The sequence below is a fragment of the Canis lupus genome, chromosome 9 (assembly GCF_011100685.1).
Source record: "Canis lupus familiaris isolate Mischka breed German Shepherd chromosome 9, alternate assembly UU_Cfam_GSD_1.0, whole genome shotgun sequence".
Lineage (NCBI taxonomy): Eukaryota > Metazoa > Chordata > Mammalia > Carnivora > Canidae > Canis > Canis lupus.
In genome coordinates this window covers 36387781-36413756 of record NC_049230.1, presented here as the reverse complement: position 1 = coordinate 36413756, position 25976 = coordinate 36387781, and the positions used below count along the sequence as shown (strand labels likewise).

At 39.2% G+C, this 25976-nt stretch overlaps 3 protein-coding genes across 25 annotated transcripts in view; 1 reads left to right on the top strand and 2 right to left on the bottom strand.

Annotated features, from left to right (window-relative positions):
• Nucleotides 1-16692, bottom strand: part of GGNBP2 (gametogenetin binding protein 2) — a 33185-nt gene extending 16493 nt beyond the window's left edge. For 3 of the 6 annotated variants that reach the window (XM_038548011.1, XM_038548013.1, XM_038548012.1), the window contains exons 1-7: nucleotides 16493-16692; nucleotides 15789-15981; nucleotides 8529-8609; nucleotides 6697-6950; nucleotides 4185-4283; nucleotides 245-370; nucleotides 43-156 (exon numbers count right to left, since the gene is read on the bottom strand). In XM_038548011.1, coding sequence (XP_038403939.1) covers nucleotides 43-156; nucleotides 245-370; nucleotides 4185-4283; nucleotides 6697-6950; nucleotides 8529-8609; nucleotides 15789-15881 — 767 coding nt within the window. In that variant the 5' untranslated portion in view covers nucleotides 15882-15981; nucleotides 16493-16692. Of the gene's footprint in view, nucleotides 1-42; nucleotides 157-244; nucleotides 371-4184; nucleotides 4284-6696; nucleotides 6951-7483; nucleotides 7578-8528; nucleotides 8610-15788; nucleotides 15982-16492 lie in introns of those variants that run through there. The other 3 variants (XM_038548014.1, XM_038548015.1, XM_038548016.1) reach the window with 2 other exon arrangements.
• A 4-nt stretch (nucleotides 16693-16696) lies between these two features.
• The window catches only part of MYO19 (myosin XIX), a 46709-nt gene continuing 37429 nt past the window's right edge, over nucleotides 16697-25976 (top strand). For 5 of the 12 annotated variants that reach the window (XM_038548007.1, XM_038548009.1, XM_038548008.1 and 2 more), the window contains exon 1: nucleotides 18801-18880. The gene's annotated coding sequence lies outside the window, so the exon portion shown is untranslated. Of the gene's footprint in view, nucleotides 17030-17163; nucleotides 17583-17952; nucleotides 18881-25976 lie in introns of those variants that run through there. The other 7 variants (XM_038548000.1, XM_038547999.1, XM_038547998.1 and 4 more) reach the window with 7 other exon arrangements.
• Nucleotides 22289-25976, bottom strand: part of PIGW (phosphatidylinositol glycan anchor biosynthesis class W) — a 46605-nt gene continuing 42917 nt past the window's right edge. For 4 of the 7 annotated variants that reach the window (XM_038548018.1, XM_038548023.1, XM_038548019.1 and 1 more), the window contains one exon: nucleotides 22289-24189. In XM_038548018.1, coding sequence (XP_038403946.1) covers nucleotides 22669-24180 — 1512 coding nt within the window. In that variant the 5' untranslated portion in view covers nucleotides 24181-24189 and the 3' untranslated portion in view covers nucleotides 22289-22668. The other 3 variants (XM_038548020.1, XM_038548022.1, XM_038548017.1) reach the window with 3 other exon arrangements.

Below are 25976 nucleotides of genomic sequence, written 5' to 3'. Positions count from 1 at the left end.
CACCTTCCGACTATACTGTGATGACATGACCTTTAGACTTACCTGTGTTTTCGCAGATATGTTTCTAGTGTTTCTAAAAGACAACTGGAGTCAATTAAAACTACTTCATCCCTGCATTCTTGGGACATTAGTTCCCATACGTCCATCCAACAACCTCTGCAGAAAGAAACAGATATTAGTGAAAGAAGGAATATATAAGGGTAAAACATTAAAAAAGGCAGAGTAAATGATTGCTTGATTTTACCTGGATGTTCCCTGGAAAGGTCCATAATGGAAAATGATCCTACACTTGCTGTCCTTCCTGTGGTCTTCACTACTTCTCTTATCTGTACTTAACTTCTCTGAACTGACACTGCTACTGCTCCCTTCACTGTAGTACAGTATAGTACAAAGCTTAGTGACACTGAGATAATCTGAAGAGATAATTTCTATAGTCTAAATTAAAATCATAAAGTATTTAATACATTTATATTAGTAGAATAAGTTTACAAATTGGTATATAATTACATATTCATTTTAATTATATTAAAATATTACTTAAACATATGCTCGTATCTTTATATAAAAATATCTGTTCAACTATTAAGTTTATCTGACACAATTTAACAACATTTACATTTATTAAGATACTAACTTATTAAGATATTAAGCATTTTATGAGCAAACCTACTTGGAATGCTTTAAAGTCAATAGGGCTAAAAAAATATTTTCACCTATAAACATGGATCAATCTTCCACAAATTGAAAATTCTAACAAGTTTTGATCTACTTAATGTGGTTTTATATCTAACCCATGGCAACAAAACTGTTATCTACCTTCACATTTATAAGTAGCTAAGAAAAAAAGACACAGTTTAATCAAATCATAGTAAACAAATTTTTACATTTATTAAAACAAAGACAACACACTAAGACGAACACCTTACACAGCCTGTGTCAGTAATAAGGACTATATAAATAACTTTTAGAAAACTTATTAAAAACTTCCCAGACTCTCCCTCCCCCATAGGGTTTCAAAGTACTGCTCATGCGTTTTGCTTTGTTGCAGATGTGCATTCCAAGATAAATGTGTGTCTATATGCCATTTAATGATATTCTTGGTATGTCATGATTCTGAACACCTGGCTCCTGCCTGTTCTTCTGCAGTCTCACTACAATCTTAGAAATGTGTTAGTTATCTTGGATGCTTGAGATGGAGAAACCTCTGAATCTTTACTTAACCTGCTCTATATAGCTAAGTACCTATTTCTCAACTCCCTGCCACCACTACAGTTCATCTGTACAATTCAGCTCCGTATTCCTTGTTACAAGAGCTCAGGTAAGGTATAGCACTCTAATTTGAAACAAAAACCTCAACTACTGCTCTGTCTTCCATGTTCTACCTTCCTACTCTCAACTCTTGTATTTCCTTTTTTTCTAATTATACCTCCGTGATCTATAATCTCCTAAAACTGATGAACTCTCAAACTCAAGTTCTCACAATTGAGGAAAAAGTTCATGAAATCAGAGCTAGGGGATGATTATTTTATCATTGGAACATAAGAGCATTAATACTTTTTTAAAAACGCTACAACTCAAATCAAGATTTTATCCACAACCTCTCTAGACTGAACATTTTTATATCACTCCTTCCTTTCAAATGAAGCTTTCTGAAAAAGAAGTCTTTCCACTCCATACTTTCCCTCATAGCTTAATCCACTACGACCTTAGATTGCATTCTCTTTTCTACCCATTCTGATCTGGATTATTTCCACTCAACCACATATTTACTCATCAAGATCACCAATTATCACAGTGTTGTTATATCCATTCAACACTTCTGGGTCCATGATGACTTCAGCAGCATTCAATACAGCTGACCAGACTCCCCTGAAACACTCTTTCCCCTTGGCTTCCTCCTACCTCTCTGGCCACTCTCTCAAGTTTCTCTACTGGCTTCTTTTCTACCAATTAACTAAATTCCTCAGCATTCTTCTCTCTTACTCTACTCTCTCCCTGGGTAGACCTTATACACTATTCTCTAAGATAATCTTCAGTCATCAGCTACAGGCCTATAACTGTAGCCTAGATTTTTCTTCTGGATCTCAAACTTGCTCCCGGGCAGCCAATAACTTGGGGTTACTTGCATGAATACAAGAACACTCTCAGGAAGGCTGACCTGGATTGTTGCCATTGAGTAGGTTGAAACCTAATCAATTGTTAACATTTCTCTAGAGAAAGTCTAAACAGCAAAAGGGAGGGAATAACAGTGGGAATATGTAAAATGGAGTGCCAAAGTATCATACAATGGCAGTGACAATCCAATGTCGAGGAGAGGGAGTCTTGGCTAAGCACACTACTCCTTGGTCTGCTATCTATATGGCTTGTGGGAATAACTGCAGCTACCTTAGGAGACAGTGCTAAAGATCAACTCATACTGATTTCCTAACTCAGCAAACAACCTTCTAAAATATCTGGCTTCCCATGTGGTGGAGCTGTAGCTGAAAGGGAATGTGAAGTCTGTGGAGGTTTGTTTTTTGTTTTTAAACAGAAAGATAGGAAAACACAGTTGTATGTCAATTTAACAAAAGCAGATAATTGATAAAGCAAGTCAATGAGAACAAGAGGAGAAGGAACCTGGAGTAAAAGTAGAACTGGTCTTTGAAGGAAGGTACCAATGAGCAGATGTGTAAGATATTGAGATATGTTGCTCTTTGGTTCCACAATGAAGATTATTCATAACAAGAAAACCAGAAGGCAAATTTTTTATACTACCACTCTGTGACTTTAGCCAACAGTCATTTAGGTGAACGTTACCGTCTAATGAAAAAACTAGACTGAATTTTACATTCAGAAAATCAGAACTCTAAAGATAATGGTAAATCAGGTATGTAAAATAACAATTTTCTTTCGATATCCACTTTTATAGAGCGTTACTGAAGGTTCAGAGTATTCTCACATTTAGGTATCATATATTTCGTGGTTTTTGTCTGGATCCTGATTCTAACAAATCCATGTAAAAAAAAAGACACTTTTAGAGATAACTAAGAAAATCTGAACTGTGTATTAGATTATTATAGTTGATTCTGTTAAGTGTTGTAATGGCACTGTCATTATAAAAGAAAATGTCCATGTATTTGGAGATGAATGTGGAAATATGTAGAAGTAAAAAAGTGGGACTTGTTTTAAAATACTTCAGCAAATTAAAAAGATGGATAAATAAAACGAATGTGATAAATCTTGATACTACTACTGAATCTGAATGAAGATATTTTGGGGGGTGGGCAGGGGCAGTTCTTGAATAGTGTCTCTACTTTCCTATGTGTTTGGCAGTTTTCACAAAATTTTTAAAAAATTTTGTTCCTGACTATAGGAAAACAAACTTGTTAATAGATTATTAATATACCACCACTCAATCATTCAAGTCTTTTATCAGGAAGGAAAAGGTCTATACAATAATGGTGTCAACACTACTAATTAGATATTAAAAAACTGACTTTTAAAAGTAATTCAGTATTGTTTCATATCATTTCATTCTCTTTATTTTTTATTATTTTTATTTTTTAATTTTTTTTCCATCTCATTTTTCTTAAAACACAAGTTACTTCTTAGAACCACTCCCCTTCAAATTCCATGGCTTTTCCTTACTACCCCTAACCTCAAGCAATTTTGTAGGGGGGCAAAGGTAACAATATGCTGGGAGATGAGGACAAAAGCAGCCTTGGGCATTGTACCACACCTAACCAGAACAAAACTGCAAATTAGTTACATAAATACACATTGCTACAACTGATCCAAGACCTTTTTTAAATCCCTGATAAATTATTAGGGAGACCTAGAGATAAGAAAAACAAGAAAAATAATTTATACATTATAACTATTATACAGATCAAAGAATGATATCACTACTTTGAAAAACTTAATATTGTCTAAATAAATTTCCATAAAGATCTCAACTTCCTTCCTCTGAAACATATTGAATATAAGAAAAAAAACTTCAAAAGAAAAATCAGATCTATATTGAGACACTACACAGTCTCTATGCAAAAAGGCCTCATAGAATCAGGACAGATTTATTTTAACCTATGTTATAGTGTAACTAATTAATAAAATAAAACTAGCAATGTTTTTTTTTTTCTTTTTACTAAATACGATCAACATTTATAATCTTAACAATTACAAAGCATCTTGTCGATTCTACTTACCCCAAAGGTTTTGGTTTGTGCGTATCTAAGGAGTGCAACTGACATCTCTTGTTCTTTTTACTTTTTGGAATAGCATCTATCATGTCATTTAGTTTGGACCTAAACAACAACAAAAAAAATCATTACAAGTTTGTTTAATATTTCTTTTTCTTTAGAATTTTCAAAATCTCTATTTACTACCTTTTAGTGTGAAGTGTAAAGTATTACAGACCTATCACCTACCTTGAAAATTTCTCATCAAATTCTAACCAAGAAGAATCTGTACACCTGTCTTCTCCCATTCCATTTTCAGTCTGTCAATGTTTGAAAGAGACCTGTTCTATTCAACATACTCATTCTCCTAGACTGCATCTGTCTCATTCATCCCTATATTTGCACTATATCTAGCAGTGTGCCTGACACTCAAATATTTTATGACTGATTGCTACCTCTCAGCCATCTTCCCCGGTTCCAACAATATCTAAATAAACACTATCCTCGGGCAGCCTGGGTGGCTCAGCAGTTTAGCACCGCCCTCAGTCCAGGGTGTGATCCTGGAGACCTGGGATCAAGTCCCATGTTGGGCTCCCTGCATGGAGCCTGCTTCTCTGCCTCTCTCTCTGTGTCTCTCATGAATAAATAAATAAAATCTTAAAAAAAATAAAAAAAAATAAAAACTTTATCCTTGATGATGAGGAGCCATTAACAGAAATTGTATGCAAATATAGAAATGTGTACAGCTAATATTCACACCCTATATCCAATCAGCAAAGCCTGTCAACTCTAACTTTTGAATATGTCCAGAATTCTATCACTTATCACCTCCACCATTACAATCCATGTCCAACTCGCCTCTCTAGCTTAACCAAGTGCAATCGTTGATCTCCCAGATGGTTTCTTTGCTTCCCACCCTTTGCCTTTACATTTTAGGCTTCACTCAGCAGCTAAAATGATCTTTTCAAAACAAGAATCACATTATGTTCTCTGTCCAAAAATCTTCCAAGGTTTTTCTCAGGCAGAGTAAAAATCCTACGTTTCTATCACCACCTCTAAACAGAAAATCCGAGGGTTTGGTCTTTAGATCCCTTCTCTTTTCCTATTTATATTTAGTCTTTGTGTGTATACATATAATTTATACATAGTTCAGATACTATATACGTGCTGATGACATGAATTTTTATCTCTAGAGCAGACCTCCTTGAACTACACCTGGATGCCCAATTGGTATCTCAAACCTTAACACATCCAAAAGCGTGTTCAGCAAAACTGCTCTTCCCATACTTACCCAACTCAATAAATGGAAACCACTGGTCTTATTCTTTAGATCCCAAATCTGAGAATCATCCTTGATGTCCTCCTCCATATCCAATCTATCCAAAATCTGAGTGGCTCATTCCTCAAAATATACCCAGGATCCAACCATTTCTTATTATCTATGACCACAATACTAGTCATCATTATCTCCCACATGGATTATTAAATACTCTTTGTTTCTCTCCCCTTCCACTTAGTCTCAACACAGAGGTCAAGGTAAGCCAAACTTTAAGTCAGACCATGTCACCCCTCTGCTCACAACACTTCAAAATCTTCCAATCTTACTAAATAAATAAATAAATAAATTCAGGATGGCACTACATAAGTAGGACTTTTATTATTCCTCTGATCTCATTTTGTTTTTTGTTTTTTTTTTAAAGATTTATTTACTCATGAGAGACATAGAGAGAGGCAGAGACACAGGGAGAGGGAGAAGCAGGCTCTATGCAGGGAGCCTGACATGGGACTTGATCCCGGGTTTCCAGGATCAGGCCCTGGGCCGAAGGCAGCGCTAAACCTCACTGAGCCACCCGGGCTGCCCTGATTCTCATCTTTTATTAGTGTTCCCTTCAATCACCTGGCTCCAGCCACATGGCTTCCCTACTGTTCTTCAAACATGCCAGGCAAATTTCAACCTCTAAACCTCTACACTTGCTCTTCCTTCTCTGTCTTCTCCCAGATATCTACAGTTTACTTATTCACTGCAAGTCTTTTTTTTTTTTTTTTTAATTTTTATTTATTTATGACAGTCACACAGAGAGAGAGAGAGAGAGAGGCAGAGACACAGGTGGAGGGAGAAGCAGGCTCCATGCAGGGAGCCCAACGTGGGATTCGATCCCGGGTCTCCAGGATCGCACCCTGGGCCAAAGGCAGGCGCCAAACCGCTGCGCCACCCAGGGATCCCTACTCACTGCAAGTCTACACTCAATGTCATTTTATCAGAGAAGCCTTCCCTGACCATCCATCCTCCATATTAATTCCACCCATCCATTCATTCTCATCTCCCTTACTTGTAACTTACCTGAAAAATCATATATTTGTCTACTGCCTGCCTCTTTCCATATCAGAACAAAATGTATAGTCACTGGCACACAGAAGATACTCAATAAAATTACTGATTTTGAACGCAAGCTTCATCCCATCAAATTTAGTAAAAGAGCTACCACTGTCACGAAGTTTAAAAAAATTTAACAGTCATCTTCCCATTGATTAAACTTACCCATGTACATAAAATAAGGTATAAAGCTTCTTTGCATCAGTCATGCAGCTTCGAGTTACAGATAGGACTCCTTTGGGCCCTACTGTCAGGGGTTCAAGTGCGGGATTTCCAGACTCTACAAGCTGGGAAAAGAGGCGCTCCACACTGCGACGACAACCAACACATGGGACAAGCTGAGAAAGTGCACTCAATACTTCACGTGATGTCACCACCATGGCAATACTTAGATCTTGCTGCTTAAGCATGCTATGTCGCTGAGAAAGAGGGAAAGAAAAATGAAGAACAATCCTTAAGAAAGACATAAAATTTCTCTTCATTACTACTTCTGGTTCCTGTCTTTGTGTAGTAAGTACAATCTGGGCAGGGCTTGCCATCTATCTATCTGCAATTGACTTAAAAAACAAGTTGGCCTTGCTTGCACTGTACTGAGTTTACTCCACAAAGCCCTCTATTCTAGCATCTAAGGTATCAAAAACTCTGCTTAGGATGTCAGGGCTAAGCAGTATGTGCCCCAGCATAGCAAAAAGCAGCCCTGCTTCAGGAAATTTAGTGTTTGTTCAATGAGTACTAAGCTTAGTACACTCTCTTGAAATAAAAAATTTTAAACAAAGAAAAAAATAAAGATGGTATGCAGCTTTGCCACATCTTCCTCTCAATTTTTAACAACACACAATGGTTAGCTACAGGAATCAAGTTAGGATGGTGATAATATAGAGCAGCAATTCTCAACCTGGAGGTATGGACAGGTGGGTTATGGATTAGTGGGAGAGAACAAGGCCTATCTTACCTATGTAGAAGCCTGCAGTGAGTAACTAATATGGTGGTACATATGAATGTTATCTGTTGTCTATGACAAGTAGAAAAATGACTGAGAACCACAGCTGTAGAGAAATGGGCAAAACTCTAGTAAATAACTTCTATCTAGATGAAGTTATAGTTATACTACAAATAGTGTTTCCAGCTTTACAAAAAAATATGGGTAAGTAAGATAATCCCAAGAATTCTCTCACATTTACCATTAACCTTTCATTCAAAGTTTTCTACAAGAGTAGAAATAGAATTTTGAAGTAAAGTTAACAATTTACCTTCAATTATCTTGATTACATACAGGGTTTTATAAAGTATCATACTGCTTAAAAAATTAAATAAAAATCATGGAGTTCACAGTATAGTTTTTTTGTTTTTGTTTTTGTTTTACTTGAACAATCTCTACAGAAGAAAACCAACAAGTTCTCAATGAAAAGCTGTATACCCTATCTTTTAAAAACAGGGAAAGATAGCTTGGTGAAATTAAAGCTGTAGGGACATGTAAAATGATAACCCACCAAATCTTTTTTTTTTAAAAAGATTTTATTTATTTATTCACGAGAGACACAGAGAGAGAGGCAGAGATATAGGCAGAGGGAGAAGCAGGCTCCATGCAGGGAGCCCAATGTGGGACCCGATCCCGGGACCGCAGGACAGGCGCCCAACTGCTGGGCCACCCCAGGAGTCCCACCACCAAATCTCTTTCACATAACAGGCACATAAATGCATTCACTGTAGCAGGGTGCCTGAGTAGCTCAGTCAGTTAAGCATCTGTCTCCGAGTTGGGCTCCCTGCTCAGTGAGAAGTCTGCTTCTCCTCCCTCTGTGCATGCTCTCTCAAATAAATAAATCTTTTTAAAAAAATGTATATATTCACTGTAGCAATAGTAAAAGAAAGCAATTTCAGGGCAATCTTAAGATCTAAAGACCCCTAGGTAAAATGTAATTAATATTTAAAGCTAAAATTTTAAATGACTCTTCAATATACACACACACATTTAAAACATTGATTTTTAAAAATATTACCTGAATAAACTGCTTTAGTTGTGCACCATTATTTTGATGCCCATCAAGATTTAACACATTGTCAGGAAATTCCATCACCATCTTAATATGCAAAAGAATGAAAATCAATTATTTTATTTTCTTTGAACACATGCTACAAACTATTTTATAAACCCCTAGGACAGAAATAGGTCCCTAAAGCAGGATTTGCACATCCCAGTCCCGCCCCCTGTTGAAAAAAGTTAAAACTACCACCACCACCACCGCCCAAGTTATACAAGTTTCTAAAGCCAGAAATGGTATAGTCATTAGAAGCAAGGACACTGAAGTCAGGGAAACAAGAGTTCAAATCCCAGTTCCACTACTTATAATCTACATCAGATGTCTGGGCAAGTTACTTAACCTGTTTGACTTTCAGCTTCTTCATTTGTAAACAGAGATTAAGTAATAATGTTTAATATCTCTCAGAGTACGTTGTGAAGATTAAATTATGTTTAAAAGGGTTTGTTGCAGTGGCCCATAATATTTAATAAGTAAAATAACCTGACATTTTATATTAAACATACATACTTTTAGTTATTCCTCTTAATTATGGAATACAGTAAATTTTATAATGCAAATGGCTATATATGACAATATATGACATACTCAGACATCTATGAAATACTCAGAATAGTACCTGGCACATACTAAATGTTTGCTCTAATTAGGAACAAAAACAGAGCTATTTATTCAATTATCAAAATTCCCTTGGGTGCCTGGTGGCTCAGTTAAATATCTGCCTTTGGCTCAGGTCATGATCCCAGGGTCCTGGGATCAAGTCCTGCATTGGGCTTCCTGCTCAGCGGGGAGTATGCTTCTCCCTCTACCCCTTCCCCCTGCTCATATGCGCTCCCGCTCTCTCTCTTTCATACTCTCTCTCAGATCAATCAATACCTTAAAAAAAAAAAAATCCCTACCAGAGGAAGAGGGATATAAAATTCAAGGATGTTTCTGTATATCAGATAATGGGGAATTACTAATTAGCACATCACTGATCTGTGACACCACTGATTTTAGAAAAGTACAGTGGTTACATACCACTAGGAAAGAGCCTTTATAACTGTTAGATGTCACCAAATAAAAGAAACATTCCAATTTCAAAGATGTTAAAATGTGAGGGCAAAAACAGTATGCCCTTCAAAACAATGAAATAAAGTAACACATTTATATCTTAACTAAAAACATTGTTAAAAGTATTAAACATACTGTGCTAGGACAAACTTCTATTTCCAGATGACAAGGACCAAAAACTCCTACATACCCAAAGAGTGAAGTCATGATAAAGAGACCCATTTGAGGCAAAAACACAACACTAAAAATACCCCAACCAGTTGAATATGATCTTTAAAAAATTCCTTCTTCACTAACCGGCACCACAAAGACCTTCTTTTTTTAATAGAAGTGATCATTCTTTTTCCTCCACATTAGAAATGACAGCTCTTATACATGCTTGCTCTAACAATAAACTAAGGACTGGACAACAAAGACAAGTACAAGTAATAGATCTTTCCTTGATTTGATAAGGGGGGAATACAGGATGTGTGAAGTAGAGAGAAGGAAATACCAGAATGGATAATGATGCAAATATCAACTCAACAATCTAGGGCTCCACTGTATTACACAGAACCAAAAACTGCATGTACAAAATGATTCAAATGTTTCTATTTGTTGTGTATTTTCTTAGAGAAAAAGATAATACAAGATATATTAGATGTAGCCTATCTCTGGGCAGTGAAAAGAAAAAGGACTTTTTCCATTATGTGTTCCTACCTTTCCCCAATTAATTACAATGCACATATAATATTTATGACCAGAGAAAAGTTAGTGTTCCTTGCTTCCAATTCTATACTCATTATACCATATTCAGATACATGTTTCCACCTCAAGAGTTTTTATTATTCTGGAAGTTTCTTCTTCCATACACATAGACTATTATGTCCAAATCTCATAGATTTAAGGATCAATTACCCAGTTTTCAGGTTTACTGACTTCTCTCTAGTCTTCTCTCTTATAGTCTTACTAAAATCTCCAAAGACTGGTAGTAGTAATAATAAAGATATTTAGTGTAGCTTTATATATACTTCGTGTTGTTCTAAGCACTTTCATATGTTAACCTTAACAAACTGGTCACTGGTCTGCTTTAACAAGGTGGCTCTAAATGAACTGGTGAGGATGACAGAAATAAATGGGCAAAAAACCTAATGATCCATACTGTCCATTGTCCTTATATTTAACAGTCTACTCAGATTTTTCTTAAAAATTAATAATCCCAATATCAGAAGTCCTGGTCTATGAAAACTGATGAGACAAAAGTAGTTAATAGTACTTTACAGTTAATTCACATTTTTTTTTTTTGTCATCACTACATGGTTTAAAACACAAAGAAATCAAACTGTCAAGTCAGAAAAAAGTGTAGGATAAACTTTTAAAGCCATTAACTCAACAGAATACTGTAAACCACTCCAAATCTACCATTTAAGCAACTACCATCTTGATTTGCATTCTCACTTGTTTGATACAAATGTATACCACTTTAGTACATATTGATTGCCACCATCAAAAAAATTAAGATAATTACCTATTTTAAAATTAAAGCTACCAATTTAAGAAACACTCAAAGAATGCTTCTCATTTAACCAAATCAAGGTCTCTCCAGTCTGGTTCATAGGGGAAATCCTAAATTCTGACTCTGTGTAATAATGAATTATTTTTATTTTCAACTATGTTTTATTGTTTGAATAATTAAAGTGGAGGTCAAAGAACAAATTTAACATATTGAGACCTAACAGCTGACATTTAAAATGTATATAATTTAATGGATAAAAACTAGGAATCATTTCTAAAAGGTACCAACAGGAGGACAGGGTTAAAAAAATTTTTTAAACTCCTCATTTCAGATCATTTGATTTTCACCTAACCAGGTGAAATGTCAAGATCAGGTCTATTACTGTGTCTTTCCTAGGTTTCACTGGCCTACATAATACTAAGTTTTTTCTTGTAACTTACTCTATACCACCCTGGTTACAAACTCTGCACTCACACTAAATAATTATTCTGTCCTTGCCTTTCAAACACTTAGGACAACAGCTTTTTACCTTGCTGTTTTCTGGTCAATCATTATATACTCTTTAATGCTGAGAGAAGACAGTAAGAAAAAAGGAAAGAGGGAAGACAAAGAAAAGGGAAACACTACTTTTCCCATTCTTTAAAACCACCTCCTTGACTTAATCTTCAGATTCTAGGTTCCCCAAAGGAAGACGCTCATGTAAAGTATTTCAGGTGTGGTTTCACAGACTCATTAGTGTTCTGCTTCATGATGAGGTTGCCTTTCCCTAGCCGACCAAAAATAGAACCAGTCATTGTCCTGCAGTTACTGCTTTATAAAGTTTATTGAATCCATTACCCACTTTCACTCTTAAATACCTGTCCTGGTTTCTCCTGACCACAAATAATCTGTTTTTAGCACAAGCTCTAACCAACAGTATTAAATTTGTATTTATTAAAAGTCATTGTCACTTTAGCTTGACTTTTTTACTTCATCCTCATAGCTATTTGTAACATCTATCACCTTTGGTAAAATCAATTAAACACTTAAGAGTTAAAACATTAAATACTAAATTTAACAAACGATAAACACCTAATCCCCAAGTGAATACAGTACCATTTACTATCTTTTAATGTCTCATTAAAAACCATTATTTGAGATGCCTGGGTGGCTCAGCAGTTGAGTGTCTGCCTTCGGCTCAGGGCATGATCCCAGAGTCCAGGGATCAAGTCCCGCGTCGGGCTCCCTGCAAGGAGCCTGCTTCTCCCTCTGCCTGTGTCTCTGCCTCTATCTCATGAATTAAAAAAACAAACAAACAAACAAAAAACCCCACATGATCAGTCTCTAGTCCATTTAGATTAGTTGATTAGGAGGGTAAACTGCTTCCCAGCAATACTGTAGCAATGTGACACTATGTATCAAGAACTCTACAAAAAGGTTCTTATCCTTCGATCCAGTAACTATACTTCCAAAGCCTGAGAAAAAAATTTTAATGCAGATTTATGTGTTATTTATAATCTTATCATACATAATCAAAAGCAGAATCACCTCTATATCCACAAAGGAGGAATGATTAAATTATGGAATGTTACAAAACAAATTATTATTTGGCCAATAAAGCTGCTTAAAAATGACAAGAATATTCTCAGTATTACATTTAGTGGGGGAAAAAAAAAAAAAGCCAAATATAAAATGCTACAGTAAACAATACATCTCAACTCTCCACCTAAGTGTGTTTCTATGACCAGAGTTACAGCCAATGTTGCTATCTTCTTAGTTATCTCTCAGAAGTAGGATTAAGGCTATTTTTTTTTCTTTGTTATACAGTTATTTTTCAAGACTATTTTATAAAGAGTATAAATTTTGACTCTTTTAAAGAAAACTACCTACTTAAAAATTATAATTCTTCAAAAATATTTCTAAGGTAAAATATGTATTCTGCCCATCTGCTATTCTACAATTCTAGTTAATACCAAAAGTATTTTGGCCACAAAGTATACCACTTTCCTAAATATTCCACCAGCTTACCTCTTTGGGATTTTCTAAAATACACCTAGATCAGCACTATACTCAAGGATTCAAACCCACTAAATTACCAAATGGGTCTTAATGTGTATTTAATATACCACATAAAAGAGGCAGCTACTTCCTCACATACAAGCTTCTCAATTTCATTTTACAAACCCAACCTAAAATCACCAGTAGAATTAAGGCTAGAAGTTTCAACTTGTTATTAAAATGATACATTTGTAACTGAATTATGAAAGCTGTAACCAGACTTAACATCTAGGTGCCAACAAGATTCTAAGACAACTTGAAATAAAGACCACACAAAGTTTTTTCAATGCATTATGTATAAACCCTAAGAACAAAGACCAGACCAAATGTTAACTTCAGGGATACACTGCCATCAAATTATCAGTAGGCCAGTGCAGAGCATAAACTTCTGCTACAGGCGTCTTCCCTCCCTCTTCCAACAGGTGCTTGCTCTGCATTCTTCTTTTAAATAGTATTTGATAAAATAGTTCTGAAAGAAAGTTGTTTCCCAAAATATAATGCATCCCTGACAAGAATTTTCACTAAGCAGCACTCAATGACTATGCACAAGTTCCAAGACAAAGCAATAAATAGTCCCACTCATTACTAGTGATAAAAACCCTTCTAAAGCCAAGAAAAACTGCATCTTTTCCTAAATAGAATGCTATTTTGAGATATTTAAATTAAATGACCCTAAATTTTATTTGCCTTGGTGACAAATTCACAATACAACAAAAGCAAAACTCAACCACCAGGTTCAATCCAATCCCAACTTCTCTGGAGAAATAAGTACAATAATGTATCATAATGCAAGGTTACATCTTTTTCTGTGGGAAGTTTTAGAAATTAATATCCTTGTACAGAGAACAGAGTATAAAAACACTCACTGTTTTAAAGTGCTATATGACAGATGTGTCAATGCTGCACTCACAAGGTGGTTATGTGAGCGTGCTAGTGCCTTTTAAAATGTTGTAAATATTCAAATTTATGTTGATTTCCCGTTTTGATACTATACACTCAAAAGTAACCTTATGTTTAAACCCACTGGATTTTTTTAAACTTCAAAGGCATTCTGGGGCAATAATCATAGAAAGTTCATACTAAATTATGTGCTCTAGAAAAGTGTTTGCGTTAGAAGTGGGAGAAAGAAAGTAACAAATAACTCACATTAGGAGTTTTCAAATGGAGAAATGCATCATTTAATTTGACCAGAGTGCTATTATTTTTTTTAACTTAAAATACAATTCCATTATACTTTTAATGTAAAAAATACAGAAATCATAACCAAGGAATACAAACACTTTCTAATGCATCAACACAAACTCTATTTACCCCATGTCAGGCCAAATCACTCTATCTTTCTCTACAAAAACAAAAAACAAAAAACAAAAAAACTTTCTTTTCATGAAAAAAAAAAGATGCTTTCACTTAAATAGTTCTAACCAATTAAGTCACCAAAAAGCTCCTCTAGTCCTTTTAAAAGTACTGCAGCTCAATCAAATCTTAATTGAGACTGGCAAACAGAAAGGCATAGAGTGGCAGCTCTACAATGACTTGCATTTTATACAAAAATTGAAAAAACTTCAATGGATATTTGCAAAAGAAAATTCAAGAACAGAACTGCCTCTTAAAAGCAAAAAGGCAAAGGTAATACGATGAAGAGACTGAGTTACACCTATCAAAATAGGGAAACGTATAATCCAAAGCTCCAACATCATCAAAATGCAGGTTTCAAGATATTCAGAAAAAGGCTCATTTCATGTCTTAAGAAATAGTGGCAAGCAACTGCACTCATTTCCTGTTCAGATTCAATTCAAATTTCTGCCATTTCCTTTCAAAGGAAATAGTACAGCAACATAGGGCAGAGGGTCAGTAATGCTGTACTACCATCAACTCTAAAAAAGAAAACTACCCATAAATGGGTTTTGACACTTGAGATGAGCAATCACCTCTTTATAATGCTCTTGCACATTCACTAATTTTGCTTCATTAAAAAAAAGAAAAAGAAAAAAAAAAGGTTAACTGTAAACTAAAAAATAACTATTGCCAAGAAAACCCATTTTGAAGAGTCATGGCCTACCAATAAATCATTTCAAAGAGTTTTAATGTACTAGGCAATATGACACTATTTACAATGAAACCAAATCATTTTTGTGGAATCTTTACTGTGCGAGAGCATGTCACTTTGCCCTAAGTAATTAAGCTTCTGTTGTGAGCTATACAGTATTGAGAGACAAAATATACAGGTAGCAGTGCAGCTGCGACATTTCCAGATAATTAAGCCTCCCCGAAGGGTAGGTGCATTCTGTAAAGGATAGGCCCTAAACGCCCAAGATCCTTCAACCCCTCTCCGAGGCGCGTGCTTTGGCAAAAGCAGCGTCTCCTAAAGGGACAGAGGAAAGGAAGAGGGTTCAAAAAGGAAGGAAAATCTGGAGAGAGGGGCTCGAAATGCTTACGAAGCGCTGGGTTAGGGCCCCGCAAGGATTACCGTGCGATACACTGCAAAGGCGAGTTTGTGGGGCCTGCCGGAGAGAAGGCCTCGCCTAGGAGTTGCAACACACTCTTTCTCCAGTGCGCAGCGCTCGGCCTGGGGGAGGGGGAGGAGGGGAAACAGCTGCCAGGGGAGCGGCGAGCCCGGCCCGGCCCGGCCCGCTCACCGTGAGGGTGTCGTCTATGTAGAGGGGAATCTGCCTCCTCTCGAAGGGGAACTCCTCCTCCCCGTCCCTGCACACTGCCACCAGTCGCGCCATCGTCCCCGACGCTGCCGTTGCCACCGTCACCACCTCCTCCCAGCTGCCGCCGCCGCTGCTGCTCCTGCCGCTGCCGCTGCCGCCTCCTCCCAGCTCCTGCCTGCAACAGCCAAACCCCGCGAGCGTAAGCACCCGCCGCCGCGCAGCACTTTCGCCACGGGGGGTAGGGAGAGGAGCAGGAGGGCACGGGAGAGCCGGGCTGCGTTTCCCATCACCCGATTCCACACGCGCTCAGCCAATCAGCGACGAGCAGCGCCGGGACCCGCCCCCTCGCGCCGCTCGCCCTCCCCAGCCCCCACCCCCGCCGGCCTCCAGTCAGGGTCCAAAGGAGAGGCGGAAGGGACCCGCCAGCCCCGGGGCTTCCCCAGCCCGTCACCGGAGTCCCAGCTCCAGGACCCCACCCACGGCCTCAGCCTCAGAGCCCACCGCCTGCTTCCCGCCGCCGGGGCGCCCTCAGCCCCCAGCTGACCCCTTCCTCCCCTTTCTTGGCGCGCCCCGCCCAGTCCGTCCCCAGGGCTGCAGTTGCCCAGCGCGACCCCGCCCCTGGGAGGGGTCGACCCCGCCTCAGCTCTGCGGAGTCCGTGAGAGGGAGGCTCAGACCCTTTCCTCACCCTTCTCGGAGGAGGCCTCTCGGTTCTGACCTTCACCGTTTTCGTGGTCGCCTCCCTGACCCCCACCTCTGCTCCCCGTTACCGGCTGACGAGGCCCGCGTCAGGGCCGGCCTGGGCGGGAGCGCGGCTCCGAACGCCGTTTCCTCTCCAGGCTCAGTCAGCCGCTCGCGCCACGGGGAGTGGGGGAGGGAGGGCGGGGGACGTGAGGAGGGTGGGGCAGGGAGGGGCCGAGAACTCCGGGCGGGGCCCCGCCTTCTCTCGCGAGACTGTAGACCGTCGCTCTCTGGTCGCCTCTTTCGAAACCCTGGTGGAGGGGGTGGGGGTGCTCCCTCGGGTATCTCGAACGCGTGACCGACCCCTCCCCCGAGTCTGGCTACCCAAATAAATCCGAGGTAGGGCTGCCGGGAAGAGTGAACAGGCCCGAACCTCCGTGGCCCTGCCGCGCGGGCCCGGGAACCGCTCTCCCGAGGTCCGGAGGGTGCAGAGCCGAGCTGACGCAGGGCCCACCTGAGGGGTCAAGGCCCTGGGAGGACTTAGGTAAGTGGGCGCGGGGGGGGGGGGGGGGGGGGGAGGTGAGGCTTTCCAAGTCAGTGGGAGCGGAAAAGCGGGAGTGAGGGAAGGGGAGACGAGCGTCTGGAGGGTGAGCGAGAAACTCGGGGCTTGGTTTCCAGGAACTTGACGCCGCTTTCCCTGAACACCCCGACTGACCGGGAGCCCGCCGCATCACCGCTTCCCCGACAGAGACTGCGTCAAGATCCCGCCCGGGGGAGCTACTGATGTGCTGACAGTTGTGCGTTGTAGTTGCTACTGTAGAGGCAGATAGAAGACGACGTGGGGAGAGGCTCGTGAACGCCCTGGCCAGAGAAACGTCTTGGGCCGGGTTAATATTAACTTAGAGACTCAGGACACGGGTTCCCCTGGGCAAAGTACTGGTACGGGCCAAAGGCCCTTCCCTTTCCTCTGTGAAGGCAAGGTACCTATACCCTGCGTGCCACCGTGTACTCACTTCCTACCTTGAAGGCTTTGGAGGGCTGCTGGAAAGCCGAAACCGTTGTTGGGAAGTATTTTGCCTATGAAAGTCTTGACGGTTGTAAGGACAAGTCCATCTGCTGCTTCTAAAACTAATCCTGATGACAGTATTTCCTGGTAGAATAGGCTAAAGCAATGATACCGGTCTTTTAAAAAAGTATTTTGGTCATCACCAGAAACCTTAGAGACTCAGAACAACAAAAAAACCCCATAGTGCATCTTTAGCCACATGTTGACTTATGACATTGTGTTGTCACTGTTAGGTTAGGTGACATAATAAACTGGAAGAACCATTGTTCAGTCCCAAAGGTGTGATTATCCAGTATTTATTATTTCTGTCTTTTGGCCATGTTAGGAGAGCAGAACAATGGGATCGTTAGCTTAGATCCAATAGGCATATAGGATGAGCATGCAGCTTCTGACAGGTTAGACTACAGAGCCAGACTTTGGACTTTTGAGAGAATCTTGTGTTTTATGTATAAACACTCCTCTAAGGAAAAAAGAATACTGTGGTTTTTAAGACCTAAAGGTGCTCTTATAAAGACTATATTAATGAATGTACCTATTTTAAGTTTAAACTTCTTTTGGATTGTGGTTGGTAAAGGACGTTGAAAAAGACAAGCTCAACCTAAAGGTGCTAATTTTAATGACTTTGGTTATTGAGTACACACTGGGTACTAGCAAAGAACAGAGTATTCACCTGGGGATTTAAATCTTAAGTTAGAAAGGGCGTTAAAACCCAGATGTAAAACAGAATGGTACTACAACAGTCTCTTTCCATCTGAAGTTACATTCCCTGATTTGGATTTGTCTTTTATTACATAATCTCTACACTCTACGTGGGGCTCAAACTCACAACCCTGGGATCAAGAGTTGTATACTCTACCAACTGAGCCAGCTAGGCACCCCTGGATTTGTCCTTTAGGTTTCCTGAACTTGCTGCTTAGTATCTTTGGACAATGTTTCACATACATTTGATACTCAGTAAAAAGGTGGATAATTTGCAAGATAAGTTGTTAGGGAGGTAAGTCTGGGTGCTCCAAATATAATAAAATAAATATTTGAGGAGGAATGCTTAGAAAATTATTTCACTAGAAAACAATTTTTAGAAATTGTAGCTACGTCAAGCACTCATGGTCACTATTGGTCTAGCTTCTGCCAAAACCAATACTGCTACAGCAAATATTTCATAACTAAGTATCTGCATTTAGAGAGGTTAAAGCTAATTGACAAAATGAGTTATTGCTTACCTATTGTCTATTTTTTAATTTTAATGTAGGCATTGTGAAAGGCAAGGTTGAAGGATTTGAGAGACCAGGAGAAAGCAACCAACCACGGAAGACCTTCTGCTGATACCTGGTAACAATTGGAGTGATGGAGAGATAATTATCAACAAAATGCTGTTCTTTTTCTTGTTATGTTCCCAGTTTGTGAGACCCAGCCACAAAACTCCAGCACAAATGAGATAGGATTATTTTCCAAGCAACTTAGGTTTATTTAAAGTTTTTTTTTTTTTTTAATTTATTTATGATAGTCACAGAGAGAGAGAGAGAGAGAGAGAGAGGCAGAGACACAGGCAGAAGGAGAAGCAGGCTCCATGCACCGGGAGCCCAACGTGGGATTGGATCCCGGGTCTCCAGAATCGCGCCCTGGGCCAAAGGCAGGCGCTAAACCGCTGCACCACCCAGGGATCCCGCAACCTAGGTTTAAAAGAAATGAAGAGTACTGATTTATTCCTTGTGTTGTTTTCTATATTCATAGACTATATATAAACTCTTAGGAAGCAAAATAAGATTTTGTACGATTTATACATCATATTGGATATCAATGCTCAAAAATAAGATGTCATCTTCTAAACACAAGTTATCGATACATATTGTAGATATAAACAGTTTAAATTGTGTAAAATTAAAGTCATAGGAATGAGTCACTTCCTGAAGGTCATCAATAGTCACAGACCAGATTATATTTTTCCCTTCTCTTTCCCCCTCAGTTCTCTGTCCTCAAAAATTGATAGTTGAGAGATGCCTGGTTGGTTCAGTTAGTGTAGCATGTAACTCTTGATCTCAGGACAGTGAGTTTGAGTCCCACTTTGGGTGTAGAGATTGCTTAAAATCTTAAAAAAAAAAAATAGTTGAAAAGAAAATTATCCAATTAGAATACTTTTTGTTTTCACTATAATAACCATGTTGTTTAGTGTGGTAGTAAAATCAGTAGCAGAATGTTCATTAAATTAAATTACCATGGTGATCCAAACCTGAGATTCTGTGAGTTTGGTTTTCTTTTTCATGAGCTGATAATGGGAAGTTTTTTTGTCTGTTAAAAATAGGGACATACTGGAAAAAAAAAAAAAAAAAAAAAGACATACTTTCACCATTTAAATTTTTTTCAGAGGGAAAAAAAAATTTAAGGGAAAATAATGTCCACAAGTTAAAATGTAAGCCCCTTGAAGGCAGGGACTTTATTTTCTATTGTTTCTCTAGCACCTATACCTGGTACATTGGAGCTCAGTAAATCTGTGTTGAATGATCTCTTTTGTCCTGTAAACTAGAACCAAGTCAGAATGGTCTTTACTAATTCTTCTGTGCTTAATGAATGCTATTTCATTAGCTTTCTCTTAAATGACTTTCATAATTGGAGATGGAAAAAACACAGAGTACGCTTTGTTCTTTTAAGTTATGATTTAGTATCCATAATTGTGACACATAAACTTGCTGAGAGATATTTAAGACCTAGTAAAGATGGAGCAGTTACCAACAAGCAGCAGCCAGTTAGACAACATGTTCTTTCAGTCATCAAATAATTTACTTTTTTAAAAATGAGAGAACAATATGTTTACAGTCCTATTGGCCCTCTGAATGCTTTAATTAGATAAGTTGTGGGGTATTAGACTATGACATAGCAAGAAAACCCATCACCTTTCCTACTCATGCTTAATTTACATGCTGTAATCTTACTGGTTAAATTTCAAAATTTTTTTTAATTGAAAATAGAATTTGATTTTTGTTTTTATAGCTGTGTAACTGCTCAACATGCTGATTTATTCAGGGAAAAAATTCCTTTCAATAATAGAGTAACTCCAAATATCATTGATTATAGTTGGCAAAAATGCTACGTAACTACTAAATTAGCCAACATCAGTGTAACAGATTGAAGTAAACTAATTAGTGTAATAATGTGCCTATGTTTAACAAAGTAGGGAATAAAATAAATTTTAACTAATTTAGAGGCAACTTATTAAAATAGCAAATCCAATTTTTTTTTTTTTTTTTTTAGCAAATCCAAAATTTAATGTTAGAGGAGGCTCTACCTACACTACACAAATGATTGAGTCCTTACCAAATATAAAATTAACTTGGGCATTCTGACCCTTGACTATTTCTGCAAAGATTTTTGCTTGAAAATGAAACACAACTAAAAATTTTAGTTGAGTAGGCACTACGTCCAGCATGAAGCCCAATGCCAGCCCAAACTTATATGACCCTGAGATCAAGATCTGAGCCCAAATCAAGAGTTGGATGCTTAACGTACTAAACCACCCAGGCACCCTTTTTTTGCCCACTTTAAACAATATACAGGAAACATAATCAGAAACTAAGGGTTTTGTTTTTTAAATCTTAAGATTTTGAATAGCCAGTTCGAAGTCTGCTTAGAACTTTTAAAGGACTCAAATTGCCAGTAGGATATTGAACTTTAATATAGCCATCATTGTATTAAATCAGCCTACTACTTCACTTTCTCACTGGTTCTCTTTCCCTTTAACATGGTAGATGAGATGAGGTATGTCTGATATGGCCCCTGCCTGCTTCTCTAGCTTATTACCTACCCTCTCCCTTTTTCTGAGCTCCAGCCTTGATTTCCAGGATGTGCTATTTTCCCAACTCAGGACTTTTGCCTTGCCTCCCAGAGGATTCATTCTACCTAGAATGCTGTTTACCCCTTCCCTTACCACATTTTAACTCCTCATCCCATCCATCAGCTCTAGCTCAGAGAAATACCATTTGGGAGTGTGTGCCTGGGTGGCAAAGTCGGTTGAGTGACAGTCTCTTGACCTCAGTTCAGGTCTTGATCTCAACAGTCTGAGTTTGAGCCCCACCTTCCTCCCCAACCCCCATCCTGGGTATGGAGACTACCTAGGCTGGCTCAGTCTGCAGGGCATGTAACTTTTTTAAGATTTTATTTATTCATGAGAAACACAGGCAGACATAGGCAGAGGGAGAAGCAGGCTCCCCCGCAGGAGTCCTAGGATCACGACCTGAGCTGAAGGCAGACGCTCAACCACTGAACTACCCAGGTCAGGTGCCTAAGCACGTGACTTGGTCTTGGGGTTGTGAGTTCAAGCCCCATGTTGCAGTAGAGATTGCTTAAAAATAAATTTTTAAAAAAAATACCATTTGTGAGTAAAACTTTGACTCTACTAGATCAGTTCTTCATGACACTCTTGGTAACCTATACTTCATGACTTAACAGTTTATAATAGTTGTTCAATGTCTGTTTCCCCACTGGATTACAAGTTCCAAGATATCAGAAAACCTGCTTATCATCCCTAGAGCAGTGTTGGCTAAAGAAATTAGTCCCAAAGTAAAACTACTGTCTCATAATTACTAGGCATGTAAACTACGTAGTACAATTCAGTCCATTCTTTGCAGCATTTGTTTCCTGACTTAATAGTATATAAGTATTTAATTGTAAACGTTTGCTTTCTTAGGCTTTTTTAAAAGGTTAAAACTGAGCAGTAAAGTGTTGACAATTTCACAATCACACTGAGATGTTTTAATGTAAATTTTATTATAAAAGTCATACAATAAAAAAATACAGAATGGTTTCTGATATAAGATGGAAAGTAAAAATCCTCCTTTCTACCATCTAATCTTTCAGTGTCATGACTCCAGTTTCTTTTAAATAGTGGAATTTAATAAATATTCTAACAAGTCACAAGGCTCTGTCTATTCTCTATTGGTTTGTTTTACATACTGTTGAGATACATTGGAACAGTAAGCATCACTACTATTACAGAGGATTGAAACTCAATTCTATAATAAAGTATGGTTAACACTGGGTTGCCAAAAGCCCATTTTCTTCACATTTAATATTTCTCCTCATTAAGATAATAGTTGTGTAACACAAGTACTTTGTACCTATACTGATCACCAAAATTTTATAGTCTTATCTTGCAAGTGTAACACAAATATAATTAAACAGTTGGTAAACATATAGAGATTGAGCACAATTAAGGCCCACAAAGTACTGCTGTGTAACGTATCTACCATCAGGTTGATGAGACCAGTAGTTATATTTGATAGCAAGAAAAACACTAACTGGTTTCTGTTCATAGCTGTGATTAAACAAAGACTGGCTTCCTTTCTTTCAGCTTCGGAGACTAGAGATTCTGAATGCTTTTTACTGGTAGCAGATGGCTGGACTGGTTTCCAAGAACAGGGTACGATAGCCCCTTTAGTTAGAAATTTGGCAAAACTCAAAATTATATCACCTACTAATAAACTACTAAGAAGGATCAGGCTGGAAGCAACTATCCAAATACAAAAGGCTAAATTGGCCATTCTCCGAGATACAACTTCTACATTTACCTGAACTATGTAAAGAGATATGAAGAGGCTAATTGCTGTCAGCAGAATACAGTATGTTACTTTTATCCAGTCTTTGACATGTGATCTTTTTTTAAACATATATGACCCTGTTTGCACACCAGCCATATGAATTGCCACATACCCCAAAGTAGAAATTATTCCTTCTCGGTTGGCATTTAGTAAACCAATCCTTGTGCCACTACCATCAGTGCCATACAAAATTAACCTTTTCAATGGGGTAAAGTCCAGGGCTAGTTGGTATAACACAATAATGCTGATGGCCACAATCCAGGATTTATTTAGAGGAAAAATAATCAATAGCAATGATGTTATAAGTTTCACAACCATTAAGGTAAAGAAAAAGTTCCAGTGAACTCCATACTCCGTTAAATGTTCCTGATAGCCTATGGATTTTATAATGACTAATCGTCCTATTCCTAGGAAGACTAATGGCCAAACAGAGTACAATGACTTTGTAAGATAATAAAATCTGGACCCTTCTTCTGCATATTTTCTCCTAACCTCTGGACAAACCATTGCAGTCCCAAAAATAAAACCTCCTACTCCAAAATCCATTGCTCCTGTCCCATAGAGCTCAGTTTTGGCAAATCTTCTGGGAAAAAGTGGGAAGTCTACAGCCAAAATGGCAACAGCAGTAAATGCACTGTTAATTACACGGAAACAAGAGATGGCTGGAACATATTCTGATTCTAGACTGATTTTCAAGAATTTTTCAAGTATTTTCTGGACAGGTATTCTGGCATAGTAAGTTCTTCTGCAGTATATTTGATAGAATAGCCCTGCCCCAAGGATAATTACAGCAAGGTGCTCAAGGAGGACAAAAGAAGACAAAATGGTCAAAGTTGCCACCAGGGGAACTATTAAGAAAACAAAGTCAATGAATAGCCTAGTTCTCCAAGTATGTGAAGAACACAAGTACTGTGAGAGAATGATCAGGAGCCCTCTGCACAGGATACAGAATGCAGGTAAGCACAGGCCTTGGGTAACTTCTAGCACACTGGTTCCATTGTGGTTACTGACAAAAGCTTCCTTCATCTGCTTTTGAGACATTTTTTCTTCCTGTGAAAATAAGAGCAAAAGGATGCATTGGAAAATCAATGTTCTTTTGGAATAGACATATATATGTATGTGACCTGATTTTACTTTTTTAAAAAGAGTTTACTTGAGAGAGAGCATGTTTGGGGAGGGATACAGGGAGAAGGGAGAAACTTAACAGACTCCTCACTGAACTCAGAGAGCCCAACACAAAGCTTGATTTCAAGACCCTGAGATCATGACCTGAGCTGAAACCAAGAGTCTGACACTTAGAACCGACTGCACCACCCAGGGACCCTATTTCACTCTTATTCCTAGATTTCACAGCAGAACTTTAGCCCCTAGTGATCTCAAATCAGGGCAGAAATTAGAATTTGTGATTCCCCTTCCAAGGATCGTGGGAAGAAGCCTAACACATCAGGATAAGAATGTCAGGGCATCTGGGTGGTACACCCAGTTAAGCATCCTATTCTTGGTTTCAAGACCAGGTCTTGATCTCAGGGATCAAGCCTGAGGATCGGCTCCATGCTTAGCACAGTCTACTTGAGATTCTCCCTCACCCTCTCCTGCTGGTGCTCATTCACTCTGGCTCTCTAAAATAAATCTTTAAAAAACCGGCGGGGGGCGGGGGGAGAGGGGGTGCCTGGGTGCCTCGGTCAGTTGTCTGTCTTGAGTTCAGGTCAGGATTTTGGTGTCCTAGGATCCAGCTCCACCTCTGGCTCTCTGCGACACGGGGAGTCGGCTTCTGCCTCCCTATCTATGCTCTCTCTCGCTCTCACTCTCTTCAGGTAAGTAAGTAAAATCTTAACAAAAAAAAAGGATAAGAATGTCTTGCTAATGGTATGAAATCGGTTAAAAAGCTGCAGCTATTCTCAGTATAAGGCAGACTGACAAACTTAATTTGGGATATAAACCCTGAAAATGGGGATCCCTGGGTGGCGCAGCGGTTTGGCGCCTGCCTTGGGCCCAGGGCGCGATCCTGGAGACCCGGGATCGAATCCCACGTCGGGCTCCCGGTGCATGGAGCCTGCTTCTCCCTCTGCCTATGTCTCCGCCTCTCTCTCTCACTGTGTGCCTATCATAAATTAAAAAAAAAAAAAAAAGAACCCTGAAAATGGACTCACAGATGGAAATTCCTATTACAAAGCATAGGATATGTTATTAAAATTTTGTGATGGAAATTGAATACATTTAACTGATGACTTCAAGTCAAATCAGAGAGGGACCGGGAGAGAGATGGTAGTTAAGTGCACCCTGGAGTTGGAGACCTTGGTTTGTGTGAAACGTCCCTCTGAAGCCATTGCCTCCAGTACAAAATACTAGTCCTCTAGGGACATCCTGAGCCCCAGGCTGCTTCCTCTCTCATTCACAGCCACGCTTTCAGGTTTAGGTGTAGATGGGATAGAATGGATGCTAGTCATGCGGGAAGGGGCGGGACGGGGGAGGCGTGGGCGCATCGCACACGCCAGTGTTCGTGGTTTCAAAAGGATGTAAAGCACCTCTATCATATTTCAATGTCTGAAAAGTGGCGCACAGAACTCGTCCGTTGGCCAGACCACAGCCGCGTTGAACAAACGAATGAATGCATGCCCGCCTGACGGCCTGTCTGGACAAGCAACAACTCCTCACGATAACGAACCGATCGTAATCGACTGGCCTTTAAAAACGACGCAGTCCTTTTCCAGACTGACACGCGCCACGGCCGCGCCGGCCCTTCCACCTCACGCGCCTTCGCTGTCCCGGCGCCCCGGCAGGCGGCCTCCTACGCGAGCCCGGCAGCGCGGCTCCCACCGCAGCCGCAGAGCCACGCG